The 17,973-nt window shown below is 36.6% G+C and overlaps 1 protein-coding gene across 1 annotated transcript in view; it reads left to right on the top strand.

Annotated features, from left to right (window-relative positions):
* The window catches only part of KLHL1 (kelch like family member 1), a 267,920-nt gene that overhangs the window by 170,461 nt on the left and 79,486 nt on the right, over window positions 1-17,973 (top strand). Inside the window, exon 6 of the mRNA XM_001505519.3 lies at window positions 11,059-11,245. Within this exon, the coding sequence (XP_001505569.1) occupies window positions 11,059-11,245 (187 nt within the window). The remainder of the gene's footprint in view (window positions 1-11,058; window positions 11,246-17,973) is intronic.

Genomic DNA, 17,973 nt, shown 5'->3' with positions numbered 1-17,973 from the left:
TTCCCATCACAGATGACAAAAAAAATTCCTTCCTATATCTCAAATCTGCAACCTTCGTATTATCACTGCTATTACTCCTTCCATCATCTTGGTTGCCAAATCATGTCAGTCCTTCTTCCACAGCATTTCCAATCAGACAAATCATTCTACTCTTGGCAGTTAGTACAAGGGAAAGTATAATAGTATCTGCCCCTTCTTCTTTATCCAACCAGTCACCATATTGGTCCAGGCACTTGTGATAGTTCCATCAGCCTTAGCTAATACACATCATCTTCTAATCCAAACCACTTCCCAAATCATTTCATTTAAAAGTTGCAATTTAGTTATGCTCTTCACTTCAAAAATTTCAAAAAATGGTCCATCCTTTCTGCAGAAGCTCTTGGACATTAGCTTTAAGACACTCAATCAGCTTTCTCCCTCCTACTTATTTTCCTTCTTCTCTCACAACACTTCAAGTAACACTCTTCATTCCTCTCCACCTTATTATCTCTTCTGACTCTGACATTTTACTTACATCCTTTCCTCTTGCCTGGAACTTTTGCCTCTTTTATATCCAACACACTGAAGTTCTCCCCATTTCCCAAGCCTTGTTAAAATCATATCTAATTCAGAAGACCCTTCCTGATTAATTTATAATATCCCAGTTCATTATCTCTTCATATATACCCCTCAATCTGCCACTTTAGCATTCTTGTGCCACCTAAGGATTTAAGTTCTCACAACTTCCAATCAATTAGAGCAATAGCATTTTTTGAATGTCAATCAATCAATGGTATTTATTGAGCACTTACAGTGTGCAGGGCACTATATTAAGCATTTGGGAGAGTACTTTACAACAATTTAATAGACATCTTCTCTGCCCAGAATGAGGCTACTGTCTAGAGGGGAGATAGACATTAATATAAATAAATAAATTACAGATATTCACATGAATGTTGTGGGGCTGGGCGGAGGATGAATAAAGGGAGCAAGTTAGGATGGGACCAAAGGGAATGAATAGAAAGTATTAGTCAGGGAACACCTCTTGGATGAGATGTGCCTTCAATAAGCCTTTTAAGATGGGGAGAGTAATTGTCAACAGCTTGGCTCAGTGGAAAGAGGCCGGGCTTGGGAGTCAGGGGTCATGCATTTGCATCCCAGCTCTGCCAATTGTCAGCTGTGTGACTGTGGGCAAGTCACTTAACTTCTCCGTGCCTCAGTTACCTCATCTGTAAAATGGAATTAACTGTGAGCCTCACGTGGGACAACCTGATTACCCTATATCTACCCCAGCACTTAGAACAGTGCTCTACACATAGAAAGCGCTTAACAAATACCAACATTATTGTTATTATATAGAGGAAGGGTGCTCAAGAACAGAGTTGTGGAGATGTATGGACAACCACTGCAGATTTTCTTCACATCCGACAGAATTACTCTTCCATATTCAAAGCCTTATTGAATGTACATCTCTTCCAAGAGGGCTTCCCTGACTAAACCCTCATTTCCTCTTTTTCCACTCCCTTCTGCATTGGCCCTCACTTGTTGCTTTTATTCACCCCTCCCTCAGCCCTATAGTACTTATGTAACTATCCATTATTTATGTATTTATGTCAATGTCTGTCTTCCTCTATAGACCGTAAGCTTGTTGTGGGCAGGGAATGTGTCTATCGACTGTTATATTGTTATAGGGTACTCTTTCAAGTGCTTAGTACAGTAACCTGCACTCAGTAAGAGTTCAATTAACATAAATGATAAATTAATAATCATTATTCCTATGATATGATTTCATTTTAGGAATGAAGGTTCATTGCTCCACTCTTTGCCCATAATTAACACAGTGATTAGACTGTAAGCCCGTTATTGGGCAGGGTTTGTCTCTATCCGTTGCCGAATTGTACATTCCAAGCACTTAGTACAGTGCTCTGCACATAGTAAGTGCTCAATAATACTAATGAATGAATGAATGAGTCAATAAATACGAATGAATGAATGAATGAATGAATGAATGAATGAAACATTATTGTGCAAAATCCCAGTCATATTCAACCTAGTAGTTGTCAGCCATCCTTTAAGGAGAAGAAAGAGAATAGTTTCCTTATAGTGGAATATATATCTGATTATCTAGGGAAATCTTCCCACTCGATATATTTGTGCATCAATGAAGGTCCTTGAGACAGTAGTAATCCAGGAGATGCTGTAAAAGACCATGTATAATATAAAATACAAATTATTACCCTTTCAGATTCAGCATAGTATAGGAAACAAAAGAAACATTTGAATTAGAACTAGAAACAGCAGACATAAAATGATGCTACATATATTTGAAGATAAAAATACAAGATGGAAATAGGCACTGAGTCCTTCTCTATTTGGTATACCACCACTTAACAATATATTGAATAGCCATAGAAGCAGGAAATTGAAGAAAAAAGGCCACATTTCCTTTAGAAGATGGCAGAATGTGGCCTCAGTGTGGCATTAATTTTAGACTAAATGACTCCTCTGAAACTGTGCTAGTTGCATTTAATCTTCCCCATGGCAATAAAAATCTAGCCCTGATTCTTCCACATATTTTTTTTCAGTCTGTAGGACCTGGGTTCTAGTCCCACCTATGCCACTTGCCTGCTGCTTGGGCATGTCACTTAACCTCTCTATGCTTCAGTTACCTCATCTGTAAAATGGAGATTAAAACTGGGAGTCCCATGCGAACTATGTCCAACTGATTACCTTGTATCTACTCCAGATAGATAAGATAAGATAAGATAAGATAAGATAAGATAAGATAAGATAAGATAAGATAAGATAAGATAGTGGCTCTTAGAACAGTGCCTGGCACATAGTAAGCAATTTAAAAAAGTGTTGCCGACTTGTTCATTCCAAGTGCTTAGTACAGTGCTCTACACATAGTAAGCGCTCAATAAATACTATTGAATGAATGAATGAATTAATTAAAAAATACCATTAAAAACACATATCTGCCCATTTGTCTTGAATATTAGTCTAACATTTTAAAGAGTGAAGGAAATTATTCCTATAAAATGTTTATTTTCATATTTACCACTATTAAATTATCTTAGTATATTATCCTGGCATGTTCATTGTCACCCAGGACTTCTACACAGCAGATTCCAAAATCTGTCACTCTAACTCTGCTCTCTCATCAGACCTACAATCCCCCATCTCCTCCTACTTCCAGGACATTTCCACTCGGATACCCCGTTGGCACCTCAGACTCAATGTGTTTGAAACAGAACTCATATTTTCCTCTAATTCCACATCTCCTAACATTTTAGCCTCAACCAATAATGCCACTATCCTCCTTAACTATCATCCCTGATGGAGAACCCCACCTCTGCGTTTCATCCTTGACTCGTCACTCTTTTTCAATTCTCACATTTGAATTACTTTCACACTTTACCAGTTTTTCCTATACATCACCTGCATCCACCCCTTCTGATTCACCCAAACTACTAGCGCCATGGTATAAGCTCTGACTGTTTCATGGATAAACTCATGCACCAGCCACCTCACTGATCTCAAAGCTCTCCTAAAATGAAATATCCTTTAATAAGCCTACCTTGATTAACTTTCCAGGACTCAATAATCTCTGAAACATATGCATTTTTATTTATGCCCATCCTCAATATTCTTCAGTCAAATGTATTTATTAAGCACTTACTGTGTTCAGAGCATTCATTCAATAGTATTTATTGAGCACTTACTATGTGCAGAGCACTGAACTAAGCACTTGGAATGTACAAATCCGCAACAGATAGAGACAGCCCCTAACCATTGACCAGTTTACAGTCTAATCGACAGAGCATGCACTAAGCACATAGGACAATATAATATAACCAAGTTGGAAGCCAAGTTCCCTAACTACACCGAACTAACAGTCATTACTGAGTACTTACTGTGTGCAAAGCACTATACTGTGAGCATTTGGGATAACATAATACAACAGAGTTGGTAGACACATTCCCTGCCCACCGTAAACCTCTGTCTATAGAGAGAATATATGAGTGTACAATAAAAGAAATAATTGAGTGTGCAATTGAATCTAGCTCTCTATAGAAGGAACCTAGATTCAATTGTACATTCAATTATTTTTTTATCATTCAATTATGTATTTTTACATTTGCTCTACCATTGAAATTATAAGATCCAGGCTGGGAATATGCCACTTCTTTATTCTATATTTTCAAAATAGAGTATTCTGCACTGAGTGAACATTCAATAAATATTTCTCCTACAATAACTACTACAGCTATTATTATTACCTTTACTATAGCTACTGATAAATGAAAGAATAATGACACTTTTCCTTGTGAGCAAATCCCTCAAATGTGTTTAATCAATCAACTCTGTTTTAGGTAACCAAAGTAATGTTAGTTATAGCTTTTTTTTTAAATAATACAGGAATGTTTTAGAAATTATTTTGAAATTACTTCATAATATTACACATCTCCTAGGAGAAAAATTAGCAAAATGCATGCAGTATAAAGTAACCTCAAGTTAATTGAATGTTATCAACACTGTGCTGAAATTATTAAACTGAGATTCAATAATATCATTATTGAATTAAATTAATTCAATAAATTAAATTAATGTCAAAAATCAAAATGGACAAACTTCCTAGAGGAAAGTGAGTTCCACAGGGATGGTTATTCAAAGAATGATGAATTATTTATTTCTACAAATATGAATTGCTCTTAAGGTTTAAACAGGGACATAGTAGAAAACAAATAAATTTTTAGCCCTAATAAATAGGAAAATCTGCTAGCAAAAGTATTCTGTATCAGATTCCATTATATATATCTAACCTTCCAAAAAGGAGGGGACACCCCTACAGGAATTCTTTGGGAAAAGAAATCTCACAGTGATTATTCAAGATGTGTTCTCATAGTCAAGATCAGTTTTCACATTCAGAATATGGAACAGGAAAATCTACATAACAGGAAAAGACATATGTGACTATTAAGAACCCAATAGCTAAATCAAGCATAATTTTGGTAAATGGGGCTTAAAAGCAAATATATGGAGATGTGGAGATGAATGGACAGTGATTTGTGGATTTCTGAGGAGTGGGAAGCCGTGTACTGACCAAAAATGATACAGGAAGCAAAATGGTGAAAGAGACGCTGGAGGAAGTGAAGTCTTAGAGGAGGACATAGTAGTCGAGGATGATATGGGTCAAGTGCTTGGGTCAGCATGGTAACAGGTTGGCAAAATTGCCTAAAATAACTGATTTTAGAATATTGTGAATATAGAACAGGATATGGTGACAGACTGACTATGTGGGTTAAAGGAGAGAGAGATAAGTTAAGGAAAAGACCGGGGTGTGTGCTTGTGATAGAGAAGGGATGGTGGTGGTGTTATCCATGATGGGAAACAGAGGGAGAAGAAGGATTGCTCTCTTAAGTTTGGAGTAAACTGACCTATGCCCATGAGCATAGTCCTGTTCAGAACATGGAGCAATGGCAACACAAGGCTATAGTTAAGTATAGTAAGCGCTCAATAAATACTATTGAATGAATCGTGGAATTTTTTCAGTACAAACTCCAGTAATTTTGTGGATCCTTATTTGAAAATTTTTATTCTTAGAAAATCTTCTCATCCTATCTCATTTATTTAATATGATTTATTTTCTTCCATTTAAGAGCCTTTCTGAGAAGTTGAAAAGCCATCATTTCTTTTCAATTAATCATATTTATTCAGTACTTCCTGTGTGCAGGGCATTGTACTAAGCACTTGAGAGAGTACAAACAACAATATAACAGTCATTTTCCCTCTGCACAATAAGCTTAAAGTCTAGAAGGAAAGACAATACTATAAATAAATAAATAAATAAATAAATAAATAAATAAATAAATAAATAAATAAATAAATAAATAAATAAGGTTATATACATAAATGCTGAAGGATAGAGGTGGGAGTGGTGGATAAAGGGAGCAACTTAAGGTGATGCAGAAGGGAATGGGAAAAGAGGATATGAGGGCTTAGTAGGGAAAGCCTTGGAGAAGGCTTTGAAGGTGGGGTGACTGTCTGTTAGATATGAAAAGGGAAGGTGTTCCAGGCCAGTTGCAGGATGTGGGTTAGTGTTCAGTGGTGTGAAAGATGAAACCAAGACATTGTGAGTAGGTTGGTATTAGAGGAACAAAGTTTGCAAGTTGGGTTGTGGTAGGGGACTACGAGGTGAGGTAGGAATGGGCAAGGTGACTGAGAGCTTCAAAACTAATAGTAAGAAGTTTCCATTTGATTATCAGGTTAATGGGCAACTGTTGGACATTCTTGAGTGGGAAATGTGGACTGAACATTTTTGTAGAAAAATGAATTGGGCAGCAGAATGAAGTACTGAAGAGTGAAGTGAAGAAGAGCAGAGAGTGGAAAGACAGGAGGCTGCTAGGTCAGGATTGAGGGAACTGTCTCCTCTAACCTAAATTAATTTAATATTATACATTAAAGTTTTAGAACTAGATGATATTAGGTCTAATACTCAAATGGAAAAAGTTCAGAAGATTCTAAGTGTCTACAGTAAGATCCATATTTGAACATTTGTGCCATAAGATGATAATTTTTTCATGAGCATATCAAAATGAGCCTATCATATAAAATCCTATCTTCCCTACTTAGCTGAAATTTGAGCTATGTTTAGGTTAAAAGCACAGAATCTCAACGTGTGGTTAGTGTAAAGTTCTTAAGGTTCTTGAGCAAGGAAACATGGACTGAATGAATGTTTTTGTAGAAAAATTATCTGGGAAGCAAAGTGAAGTATGAACTGAATGGGGAGTGGAAAGACAGGAGGGAAGGAGGTCAACAAGGAGGATGTTATAGTAATCAAGGCAGGATACTGTAATTATTTGAATTAAGACGGTAGCAATTTCAGTGGAGAGGAAAGGACAGATTGTAGGGATATTGTGAAGGTTGAATCAACAGGATTTAGTGACAGATTGAATAGTGCGTTGAATGAGAGAGATGAGACATGATAAGCAGTGGCTTAGTGGAAAGAGCATGGACTTGTGAGTCAGAGTTCGTGGGTTCTAATCCGTGCTCTGCCACTTGACTTTGGGCAAGTCACTTAACTTCTCTGTGCCTCAGTTACCTCATTAGTAAAGTGGGGATTAAGACTGTGAACCCCACATGGGACAACCTGATTACCTTGTATCTACCCCAGTGCTTGGCACATAGTAAGTGCTTAAAAAATACCGTCATTATTGTGGACAATGTAAAGGTTGAGAGCTTTTTGAGACTAGAAGGATGGTGGAGCTGTCTACAGTGATGGAAAAGTCAGGGAGAGGACAGCATTTGGATGGGAAGATAAGGACTTCTCCTTTGCACATAATAAGTTTTAGTTTTCAGCAGGCTATCCAAGTGGAGATGTCCTGAAGGCAGGAGGAAATATGAAACTGCAGAGAATGGTAAATACTATTTTATACTGGAGTTTTCCTTGTGCTTCCCTCTGAATATACTGGCAAAACCCAAGCAGTTCACTGATACACCCTACCTCTTCACCACAGCCCTGCCCCTCTTCACTACCAATGCCAAGCTCGACCCTTAGAATATTTGCATAAGAGAATATTCTCTTTGCAAAGCCACATCTAAAGTTGAAAATATTCAGGGAATTCACCAGATATGAGGATCTACAAGAGATGGGCTTTGCAGAACTGGATAAGTACTTCATAAATGCCATAATCATTAAACAGTTGTTTTTATGCACTTGATGGTAGACAGTGGATGTCGTATATGCTTATCAGTATCCCAAAGGACATATAATAATAACTATGGTACTTGTAAGTGCTTATTATGTGCCAAGTACTGTACTAACCATAGGGGTGATATAAGAATATTAGGTTGGACAAAGTCCTTGTCCAGGCATTTGTCTCCCCAGATTAGACTATGAGCCTGTCATTGGGCAGGGATTGTGTCTATCCGTTGCCAAATTGTACATTCCAAGTGCTTAATAAAGTGCTCTGCACATAGTAAGCACTCAATAAATACTACTGAATGAATGAATGAAATGTGGTTAACAGTCCAAGTAGGAAAATGAACAGATTTTGAATCCTCACTTTACAGAAAGCACTCAATAAATATGATGGATTGATTTTACAGAGGAGAAAACAGAGGCACTTGAAGTTGAACCCTGCACATGTCATACAGCAGACAAGTGGCATAGACAAGATTAGAACCCAGGTCCTTTAACTCCCAGGCTTCTGCTCTTTCTATTAGGACATGCTGTTTTCTTGAAGCTTGGCTCAGCTTCATAAAATTTTCTTCAAAACATAGCATTCCACTCTGCAAAAGCATCCAATGCCTAACCATTTCCCTCTACATCAAAGAAAAGTTATTGATGATTGATTTTACTGGAGTCCACCAGTGCTTTCTGCTTTTTAGTGTTGGTATTAGTGCTACATTCCGGTTTTGCTCTTTGCTTTTCCCAAGGTAGCATACTATTGCAGTTTGCTCTCAATTCTTCTCTCCTCCCAAAATATTCTCACATTTTAAGTACACCATATAAATTATCTCTGTATCTTTATTACACGTTTTCTTGAAGGCATTCACCAACAAATTTATATGCCCACACTAATGCCAAATAAAAGTCGTCCTCTAGCACCTATGGATATTTTGAAATGCACACTCATACTGTTTTCAGATATACATATTTTTTTCCTCCTGTTCCCTTTGTCTTTATGCATTTCATGCCTTGGCTTCCCCTTTTCAGGGCAGGCAAAAACCCATTGGAGAGAGGCACTCAGTATTGTTGAATGGATGATGGTGAGAGCAAAATCAAACATGAATCCACTTGGAAAAAGAAAGTACTTTGCAAACAATGTACTATCCAAAGGCAACAATACCTTCATCCAATGTACCTTTCTAAGAAAATAGCTGTTCTTGGGCATAGACTGACTAGCTAGTAGTAGAATATTCAAAACAAATACAAATATTCAACAAATATCACAGATATTAAACAATAATGATTGATTTGTGATTTGAAAAAGTTCAAATATTATTAGATATAAATGTTTAATGTATAATTTTTATTCATTAACAATCAGAAATTTATATGACAGTGTAGAAACGATTCTGTATCAAAATGTCTTGCATTGGATTGAGCAGGTTCCTGCAGGGAAAATTCCATGAAAATAAACACCGAAGAGACCAGGGATCCTTATGAAAGATACAGTATAAATGTCTTGCCATGGATAGAGGGCAGGGGAGACGCTTTCCCCTTTATAGTCCTAAAATAGGTTTCCACCCACTGGAAGAAGGACCATAACAACAGATTATGGGATTTGGGATCTTTGATTTTGTGATGCATTACACAATATGGTGTCATCAACACAGAAGCCAAGAGGCTTGGGAAGTGCTCTATCCCTCTAATCAAGCTAAGTGTCCTGGCTGATCCTGGGGCTGCCCTGGTGGTGATAGAGGAGGGGTGAGGTTTTAAAATGTCCAGGAACATCTAATAGCAAAAGAGATACTTACACGGAAAGTTAACTGAAAACTGCATATGCTAGTGTTCCCACAGAGGTTGAGGCTAGGATTTACATTACAAATTACCTGACCGGGAGATACTGTTTACTTCGTGAAAAGAGTAGTAATTAGCAAGCTGACAGAGAGAGGCTTATTTTGATAAACTAAGAGTTTAGTGAGAGGAAACTGGGTTTAAGTGAAATGTATATATTAAGAATTTAGTAGCTGGGGACAGGCTGGCTATTCCTTGTCCCAAAGAGTTGTTTTGCATTGATCTCTTGGTAGTATGGGGAAATGGTGGGGGAATGTAGAATACTGTGTTTGATATGGGCACACTGTAGGTTGCTTTCAGTGGGGCAGCAGTGGCTGCTGCATCTTGTGCTTCTCTTCCAGTAGGGGAAATTACTTAGTCTTTTTTCTTTTCCTTTCATTTCCCTTTTTCCCATGGCTCTAAGGCCCTTGCATTAATTTGGTTTGGCTGATAGCTCAATTTAGTGCAGTGATGAAACTTATTACACTTAGAAGGTCCTCTGATTTTCCAAGTGGTTTTATTTAGAAATGCCTTACTGTGCTCTGGAAGTGAGTAGATTCTGGTGTTGTCTTCTTCACCCCTCTAGACTGGGAGCTTGTTCTGGGCAGGATTGTCTCTCTTTACTGCTATATTGTACTTTCCCAAGCATTTAATACAGTGCTCTGCACATAGTAAGTGCTCAATAAATGAGATTGAATGAATGAATGAATAAATATTTAAAGACTTCTCCAAGTTTACAAGAGCATATATATGGAGACTATAAGCCCCTTCTAGACTGTAAATCCAGTGTGGGCAGGGATTAGATCTCTTTATTGCTGAAATGTACTTTCCAAGCACCTAGTACAGTGCTCTGCACACAGAAAGCACTCAATAAATAGGAATGAATGAATGATATACATTAACATACATATATATAGATAAACCCAGCACTCCAAGGCTAGTGCTCTTTCTTCTGACATGGGGAACCAGAAAATCCCTGCTTTTTTTCGCAGACATATAAAGGCAATGTTTTACAGCTTCAAAATGTGTGTTCAAAGAGAGCAGAATGTGTGTAAGTACCTAACCAGTATTCATCCAGGAAGTAATGTGCTGGTGATGCAAGAATTCAAATAAGAAATTAGAGGTGGGCAAAATGAATTTTCTTTCTCCTCTTTGGCTTCCTGGGGATATTTCAATTCACTACAGGAAGCTCAGGATGGTGAAATTCTGTTCAATATTATTATATATCATGGAAATTAATGAAGGAAGATGGAGAGTGTGGACAAACACATCAGAATCTGGCAAGCTGTCACAAAACCTGAAAGGAAATGTGTTTATAACTGTCTCACAGAGTTTATGCCGTCACAATGAATAACTGTCTCACAATCTATTCAGTCACATTGAACAGAACATTAATCTAAAGCTATTGATGGGAAAGTGGACTCGAATAACATATTACTTCAGTTATTTATTGTACTGACTTTTTGCTGGTCAATCATTAATTTTGAAATATAATCTAATACTAACTTTGCATATAATTATTCATTTTTATTAACAAAGGGAATCATTATTTATTATGAATCTATAATTCACAGATTTTGGCAGACCTAGAAAATCACGCTCTTTTTAAGGATGACTTGGAATGTCAAAAATTGATTCTGGAAGCTATGAAGTACCATCTCTTGCCAGAAAGAAGAACTTTAATGCAAAGTCCCAGAACTAAACCCAGAAAGTCTACTGTTGGAATGTTGTATGCTGTAGGAGGGATGGACAACAATAAAGGTATGTGGTTCTGAAATTGAAGATAATAATAATGGTATTTGTTAAGTGCTTAATATGTATGCCAAGCACTGTTCTAAGCGCAGGGGTAGATGTATGATAATCAGGTTATCCCACATGGGGCTCACAGTCTTAATCCCCATTTTACAGATGAGGTAACTGAGGGACAGAGAAGTTAAGTGGCTTGCACACAGCAGGCAAGTGGCAAAATTGGGATTAGAACTCATGACCTTTGACTCCCAAGCCCGTGCTCTTGCCCCTGAGCCATGCACTGTTCCAATGTACTATGTTTTGTTCAAAAGATGTACTATGAAAGATGTACTATGTTTTTTATGAAAAAAGACAATTGCAGCAATAACTTTTCACAATGCTCTGTGAGCACTTATCACCAGTAAGTGATGCTTATATTTTGGTGTTGTACTGGTCAGGACTTACAGTCCTTGAAAATTTTGCCTTTGGTCAATCCTTACTCTTTATCTCTTCTCCTCCTGCCTCAATCTCTGAAGTGCTTTGACAGACTTGACAGTGTTATTACGGTGCATGACACCCAGTAGCTGCTCAAAAAACTAATACTTGAATGAAGAGATTAAAGGAACACATAAAAGATATGTTTAATATGCTAGTAGAGAGTGTCTATTTTGCTGAATAATATGAGAAAATATCACTTTGAAAATTGCAAATTTAAACACGTGCATATTGTGAATATTGAGCACAACTCATAATCTTTCATTACAAGGTTAGTATTTACAATACAGTGTTATGATATATTAAGTCTCTAAGTCGTAAATTCCTGAGCAATGAACGTGTTTGTCAATTTTGATGGATTTATACTCTTCAAGGTGCTTAATACAGTGTTTTGCAAACAGTAATCACTCAGTAAATACCACTGACTAATTTCAAAGACTGTAATATTGTTTTAGTCAATTACTAAATCTTGGGAGAAGTACATTACTGCACTTTCTATTATCTACAGTGGGAGATTACACTTAGTGTTCTTTTGCTCAATGCTCTAGTTTCATGAAATTTGTAAAGTGAAAACCAGGATGTTTTCTAAGAATCTTGTAAGTGGAAAAGTATGGTGATTAGCAGGTGAGCAATCCAAGATGTAGAATAATCCCTTTTTGGCAGTGTTAACATTCCTACAATTATGTTACGTTTTCCATTTTCCCAGTTAAGTGAGAATACATTCCACATGCATACTGTACATATTTTAGATTTTAAAAATTCATGTGGAATAATAGGTTAAATGATAACTGAAAATACTTGAGAAAAATCCTTTAATTTTAATCACCTGTGTTTCAAATGTAAGACTAATAACATCCATGACTGGCTAAAGAAAACTGAGGTTGCAGATTTAACCAACTCATTAGTTTGCACAAAATTCAGGTTGGCTCTTTTTTGTGAATATGTTAGGAAGCCCCCCCAAATTACTTCCTGATCTTTATTTTAACAATGTATCCAGTTATTTTGCTCCAGATAGTTTCCACAAGCAGAACTTTTTCCTGACTCTTTAACAAACTGAGAATTTGAATGGTCCAGTGTAAGTCACTTAATCATCAGGTAACGAAACAGAATTTTTTTAAATATCATGAGGCAAACATTACTAGTCTTTCAAAATTCAGTTTTAAATTTTGGTAATAATGGATGGATACACTGTCCTGAGTTGCCTTAAATACGCCCAATTATTCTAATTCTGAGAGGAAAAAATATTCATGATAAAATGAAGAGGGCACTATGTTAAAAGTCACCTCCTGTACAATTTCTAAAGTTTATCCCATAATTCTTCCCGATTTCACCATTTAATAAATACTGCCTTTTCAATTGTTATTAAAAGTTTATATTTCACCCCTATAAGCATCAAATACATCAAAATAATTAATGCACAAGCAGAAAAAAATATCTGAAACAGGACCATAGTATACTGTTGTGCTACTTTTTCACAATTTCTCAATTCTTTTATTAATATCACAACGTTTTTCATTGCATCCCATGAAAATAGTATTGATAGTATTAACATTACAAAACTGAATATTTTATTAATATTAATATAAATGGAAGAGAATGCCTCATTGAAGAATGACAGATGAAGCCACAGAATGTTTGTTCCCTCCTGGGCTGATTAACTGATCAATTTCAGGCTGACATACTTTTACTGCTATCTTGTTATTCTACTTCATTCTCATTCTCCTTCATATTCCCACTATTTAAAACTAGTTTTTGTGAGCCAGTTTTCCCCATTAGATTTTAAAGTCTTTGAGAGCATAGAACATTGATTTTGCTTCTCTTGTACTTTCCCAAGCACTCAGTACAGTGTGTTATTTACTTAGTGGGTGCTCAATAGATCCTTGTTGATTGCATTCCCACCTGCAAGAAATAAAGTGTAATTGTGGACATCACAAATTCCAGCAGGGCCCAGGAATAGGTATGCATGTAGAAGATATCTATGATCAAGGCCTTCCTATTTTTCCAGATGGAGCCAGAATGATCAAGAACAAAAGGAACCCAAGGGTTTGTGATATAAAAGGTGTCTGTTTTATTAATGATGGATATATATATATATATATATATATATATATATATATATATATATATATATATATATATATGTTATTCTATTTATCTTGATGGTAGTGATGCCTGACTACTTGTTTTATTGTCTGTCTCCTCCGTTTAGACTGTGAGCCCATTAATGGGTAGGGATTGTCTCTATCTGTTGCTAAATTGTACATTCCAAGTGCTTAGTACAATGCTCTGCACACAGTAAGCGTTCAATAAATATGATTGAAAGAATGAATGCATGAAATGCATTCATTTGGGCCTGTCTCTGGAATAGTATGTCAATTATGGGATCTACTTTAACTGACATGGGGAAAGAGATTTAAAACATTATCATTAGAGTTATGGGTGGTGACTTTGTGCCCTTTGTTTATCCTGGTTTATAATTTGCATTCATTCATATTCTATGACTCTTTAGAGAGCACAGAGACAGTAATGCTACAATCTTTGTAATTTGAAAAAACAGACAGTAAGTAGACAGGTATTTGTGATTTCAATATCTGTAGCCACATATTAAAGCTACATTCCCTAGGCAGGTAATTGTTTCTGTTAAGCAAATACAATAAAACCTTGAAAATAGCCACCAAGACTGTTCCTGTGGGAATAATAAATACTAAATAGCATTCATGATTGTATATGTAGAAGTGCTCCTCTTTTATTCTCAGAGGTGTCACAGTGAATCCTTAGAACATTATCATGGAATAGAAAGGTCCTCATTTGTGGGGACAAAAATACACCAGTTGCTATGAAGTTAATTTGAGCTGCTAGAGAAAATCCTTGTCTACACAGCCATATGATGGCTTTTTGCTAATTCCTACCAAGGGGCAGATGTGATTTAGAGAGTGCTCTTTATCTAACTAACTTTACTTAACCTCAGATAATAAGGTAATATGCAAAAATTTTCCACTTCATCCTACAAAAGGTCATACATGCAATATTATTTTTTTTTTTGTTTCTGCCTTACACACTCAATGCACAAGGCAAATTTCAAAGGAAAACTGACAATCTTTCCTGCAAATGACTACCATTGTGGTTTAACCAAAAAACAATTAAATGGATTGATAAACGGATATATATTTGTCCTTCATTTATAATTTAGAGAAGCAGCGTGGCTCAATGGAAAGAGCACAGGTTTGGGAGTCAGAGGTCATGGGCTCTAATCCCAGCTCTGCCATATGTAAGCTTTCTGATTTTGGGCAAGTCACTTAACTTCACTGTGCCTCAGTTCCCTCAGCTGTAAAATAGGGATTAAGACTGTGAGTCCCACAATGCTTGGCACATAGTGCTTAACAAATACCATCATCATCATTCATTCATTCAATAGTATTTAATGAGTACTTACTATGTGCAGAGCACTGTAGTAAGTGCTTGGAATGTACAATTCAGCAACAGATAGAGACAATCCCTGCCCATTGATGGGTTTACAGTCTAATCGAATGTTGGTATTTGTTAAGCGCTTACTATGTGCAGAGCATTGTTCTAAGCAGTGGGGCAGAGACAGTGTAATCAGGTTGTCCCACGTGAAGCTCACAGTCTTAATCCCCATTTTCCAGATGAGGTAACTGAGGCCCAGAGAAGTTGTAACTTGCCCACAGTCACACAGCTGATGAGTGGCAGAGTGGATTCAAACCCATGACCTCTAACTCCCAAGCCCCTGCTCTTTCCACTGAGCCATGAATCATCATCATCATCATTGTCATCATCAACTTCCTTTAAATAGTTTCACCCTCCCCTCACCAAATGTTGGTTCCCTGGAAAGCTCTATTCTGGGCTTCCTTCTTTTTTCTTCAGTTTACACTCCCTCACTCATTCAGGGACCACATACACTTCCATGGCTTTAGCTCTAACAAATCTACCTTTTAAGTCCCAATCTCTCACTATTTGTGCATCATGGCATTTCCTTGATTTTTAGACTTTAAATTCTTCTCTACACTTTATGTTTCTTGTGGGTAGGGAATGCTTTTACTGACTCTGTTGCATTTTATTCTACCAAGCATTTAATACAGTGCTCTGCACATAGTAAGTGCTCAATAAACACCATTGATATTTTCTCATCAGGCAATCGTTTAAAGTCCTTACCAAATTATGTCAGATTTGAGTTACCATTCATTCATGCATTTATTCAATCATATTTATTGAGCACTTACTATGTGCAGAGCACTGTAATAAGTGTTTGGAAAGTACAGTCAGGAACAGAGACAATCCCTACCCAACAACGGGCTTACAGTCTAGAAAGAGGAGACAGACAACAAAACAAAACAAGTAAACAGACATCAATAGCACCAAAATAGATTAATAGAATTATAGATATATACACATAATTAATAAAATAAATATAATAATAAATATGTACAAATATAAACTAGTGTTGCAGTGCAGGTAAGGGGATAGAGCAGAGGGAGGGAGTAGGGGAGATGGGGAGGGGAAGAGGAGCAGGTGAACTGGAAAGGCCTCCTGAAGAAGGTAAGCTCTCAGTAGGACTTTGAGAGGGGGAAGAGAGCTAGTTTGGCAGATGTGAGGAGGGAGGGCATTCCAGGCCAGAGGTAAGATGAGGGCGAGGGATGAATGGTGGGACAGATGCAAATGAGGCATAGTGAGAGGTTAGCGGTAGAGGAAAGGAGTGTACAGGCTGGGCTGTAGAAGGAGAGATGCAAGGTGGTAGGGGGCAAGGTGATGGAGAACTATGAAGCTGTGATTGGAAGAGATAATAAGTTTATGTTCCAGTACTGAAGAGGGGAGATACAACTAATTATGACAATCATCGTAAAGTTTCCTTGATCTCACATGCCAGCAAGGTACTGGTAAAAGTTATACAGCAGCATCAAATGAAGACCTACATGGAACATGAATTGCCCAATATTCAAGCAGTATTCCAAAAAGGATGAGGGATGTGAGATATTATTGCTGATGTCTGTTGGATAATTGAAAGGACAAGATAATATCAAAAGGAAGTCATCATGTGCTTTACTGGTTATAATAAGGCCTTTGACTGTGTGGATCATGAGAAACTCTGGAGCACATGAAGGAAAATGGACACACTGGACCATTTAATTACATTAATACGGAATGTATATGTTAAACAAGAGTGTACAATAATAACAGAATTTGAAGAAATAGATTGGTTTCCCATTAGTAAGGGTGTAAGTCAAAGATGTATCATATCACCTTATCATTTCATCCTTCATACTGAATACATAATGAGGGAAGCTGGACTGGATAAAGATGAATGGGGAGTAAAGATTGGAGGAAAAATATGAACAACCTTCAATATGCTGATGATACTACCTTAATAAAAGAAAGTGAAGAAGATTTGAAGGGCTCATTATTTAAAGTTAAGGAACAGAGGAAAAAGATGGACCTACATTTGAATGTCAGGAAAACAAAGATCATGTCAACTGGAAGTTTTAACACATATGTAGTGGATGGAGAGAAGATTGGAATAGTTGGCAATTTTTATCTCCTGGGATTGATAATCAATATTAAAGGAACTCAAAGTCAGGAAATACACTGAAGATTAATGTTAGGAAGACTTGCTATGAAGAATTTGGAAAAGGTCATGAAATATGCTGATGTAATAATTACCACAAAAAAAGCAAATGATCAATTCTGTAGTGTTTCCAGGGACAATGTAAGGGTCCAAAAGCTCTAAAGTAAAAAATACAGGCTAGAAATAACATAGATTACTTTGAAATGTGGTCTTGGAGAAGGTTTTTGCAAATACCATGGACTGCCCAAAAAACAAACAAATGGATTTTGGAGCAATTTAAGCCAAAGTGGTCTTGGGAAGACCAAATGACTCAACTTAGATTAACATATTTTGGACACATAATCAGGATGACTAATTCTCTGGAGAAGACACTAATATAAGGAAAAGTACAGGGAAAGCATTGAAGAGGCAGATAAGCAACTAGATTGATAGAGGCCACAACAAAGATAATGGAAGAACCGTTAGATAGGTTGCAGGATATGGCAGAGTGCAGGAAGCTCTGAAGAAAATATATCCATGGAGTTGCTATGAATCAGAAATGACTCAACAGTACATAATAATAATAATAATAATAATAATAATAATAATAATAATAATGACGAATAAATATGATCCCAATCCCTCAGGGGACTCACAGTGAATACCAAAATTATATTATAAATAATACTGTATTATTATTTTATTATTG

The sequence above is a fragment of the Ornithorhynchus anatinus genome, chromosome 2 (genome assembly GCF_004115215.2).
Source record: "Ornithorhynchus anatinus isolate Pmale09 chromosome 2, mOrnAna1.pri.v4, whole genome shotgun sequence".
NCBI classification, from domain to species: Eukaryota; Metazoa; Chordata; class Mammalia; order Monotremata; family Ornithorhynchidae; genus Ornithorhynchus; species Ornithorhynchus anatinus.
Note: the sequence above shows the minus strand (reverse complement) of the source record. Positions and strands in the feature narration are given on the sequence as shown.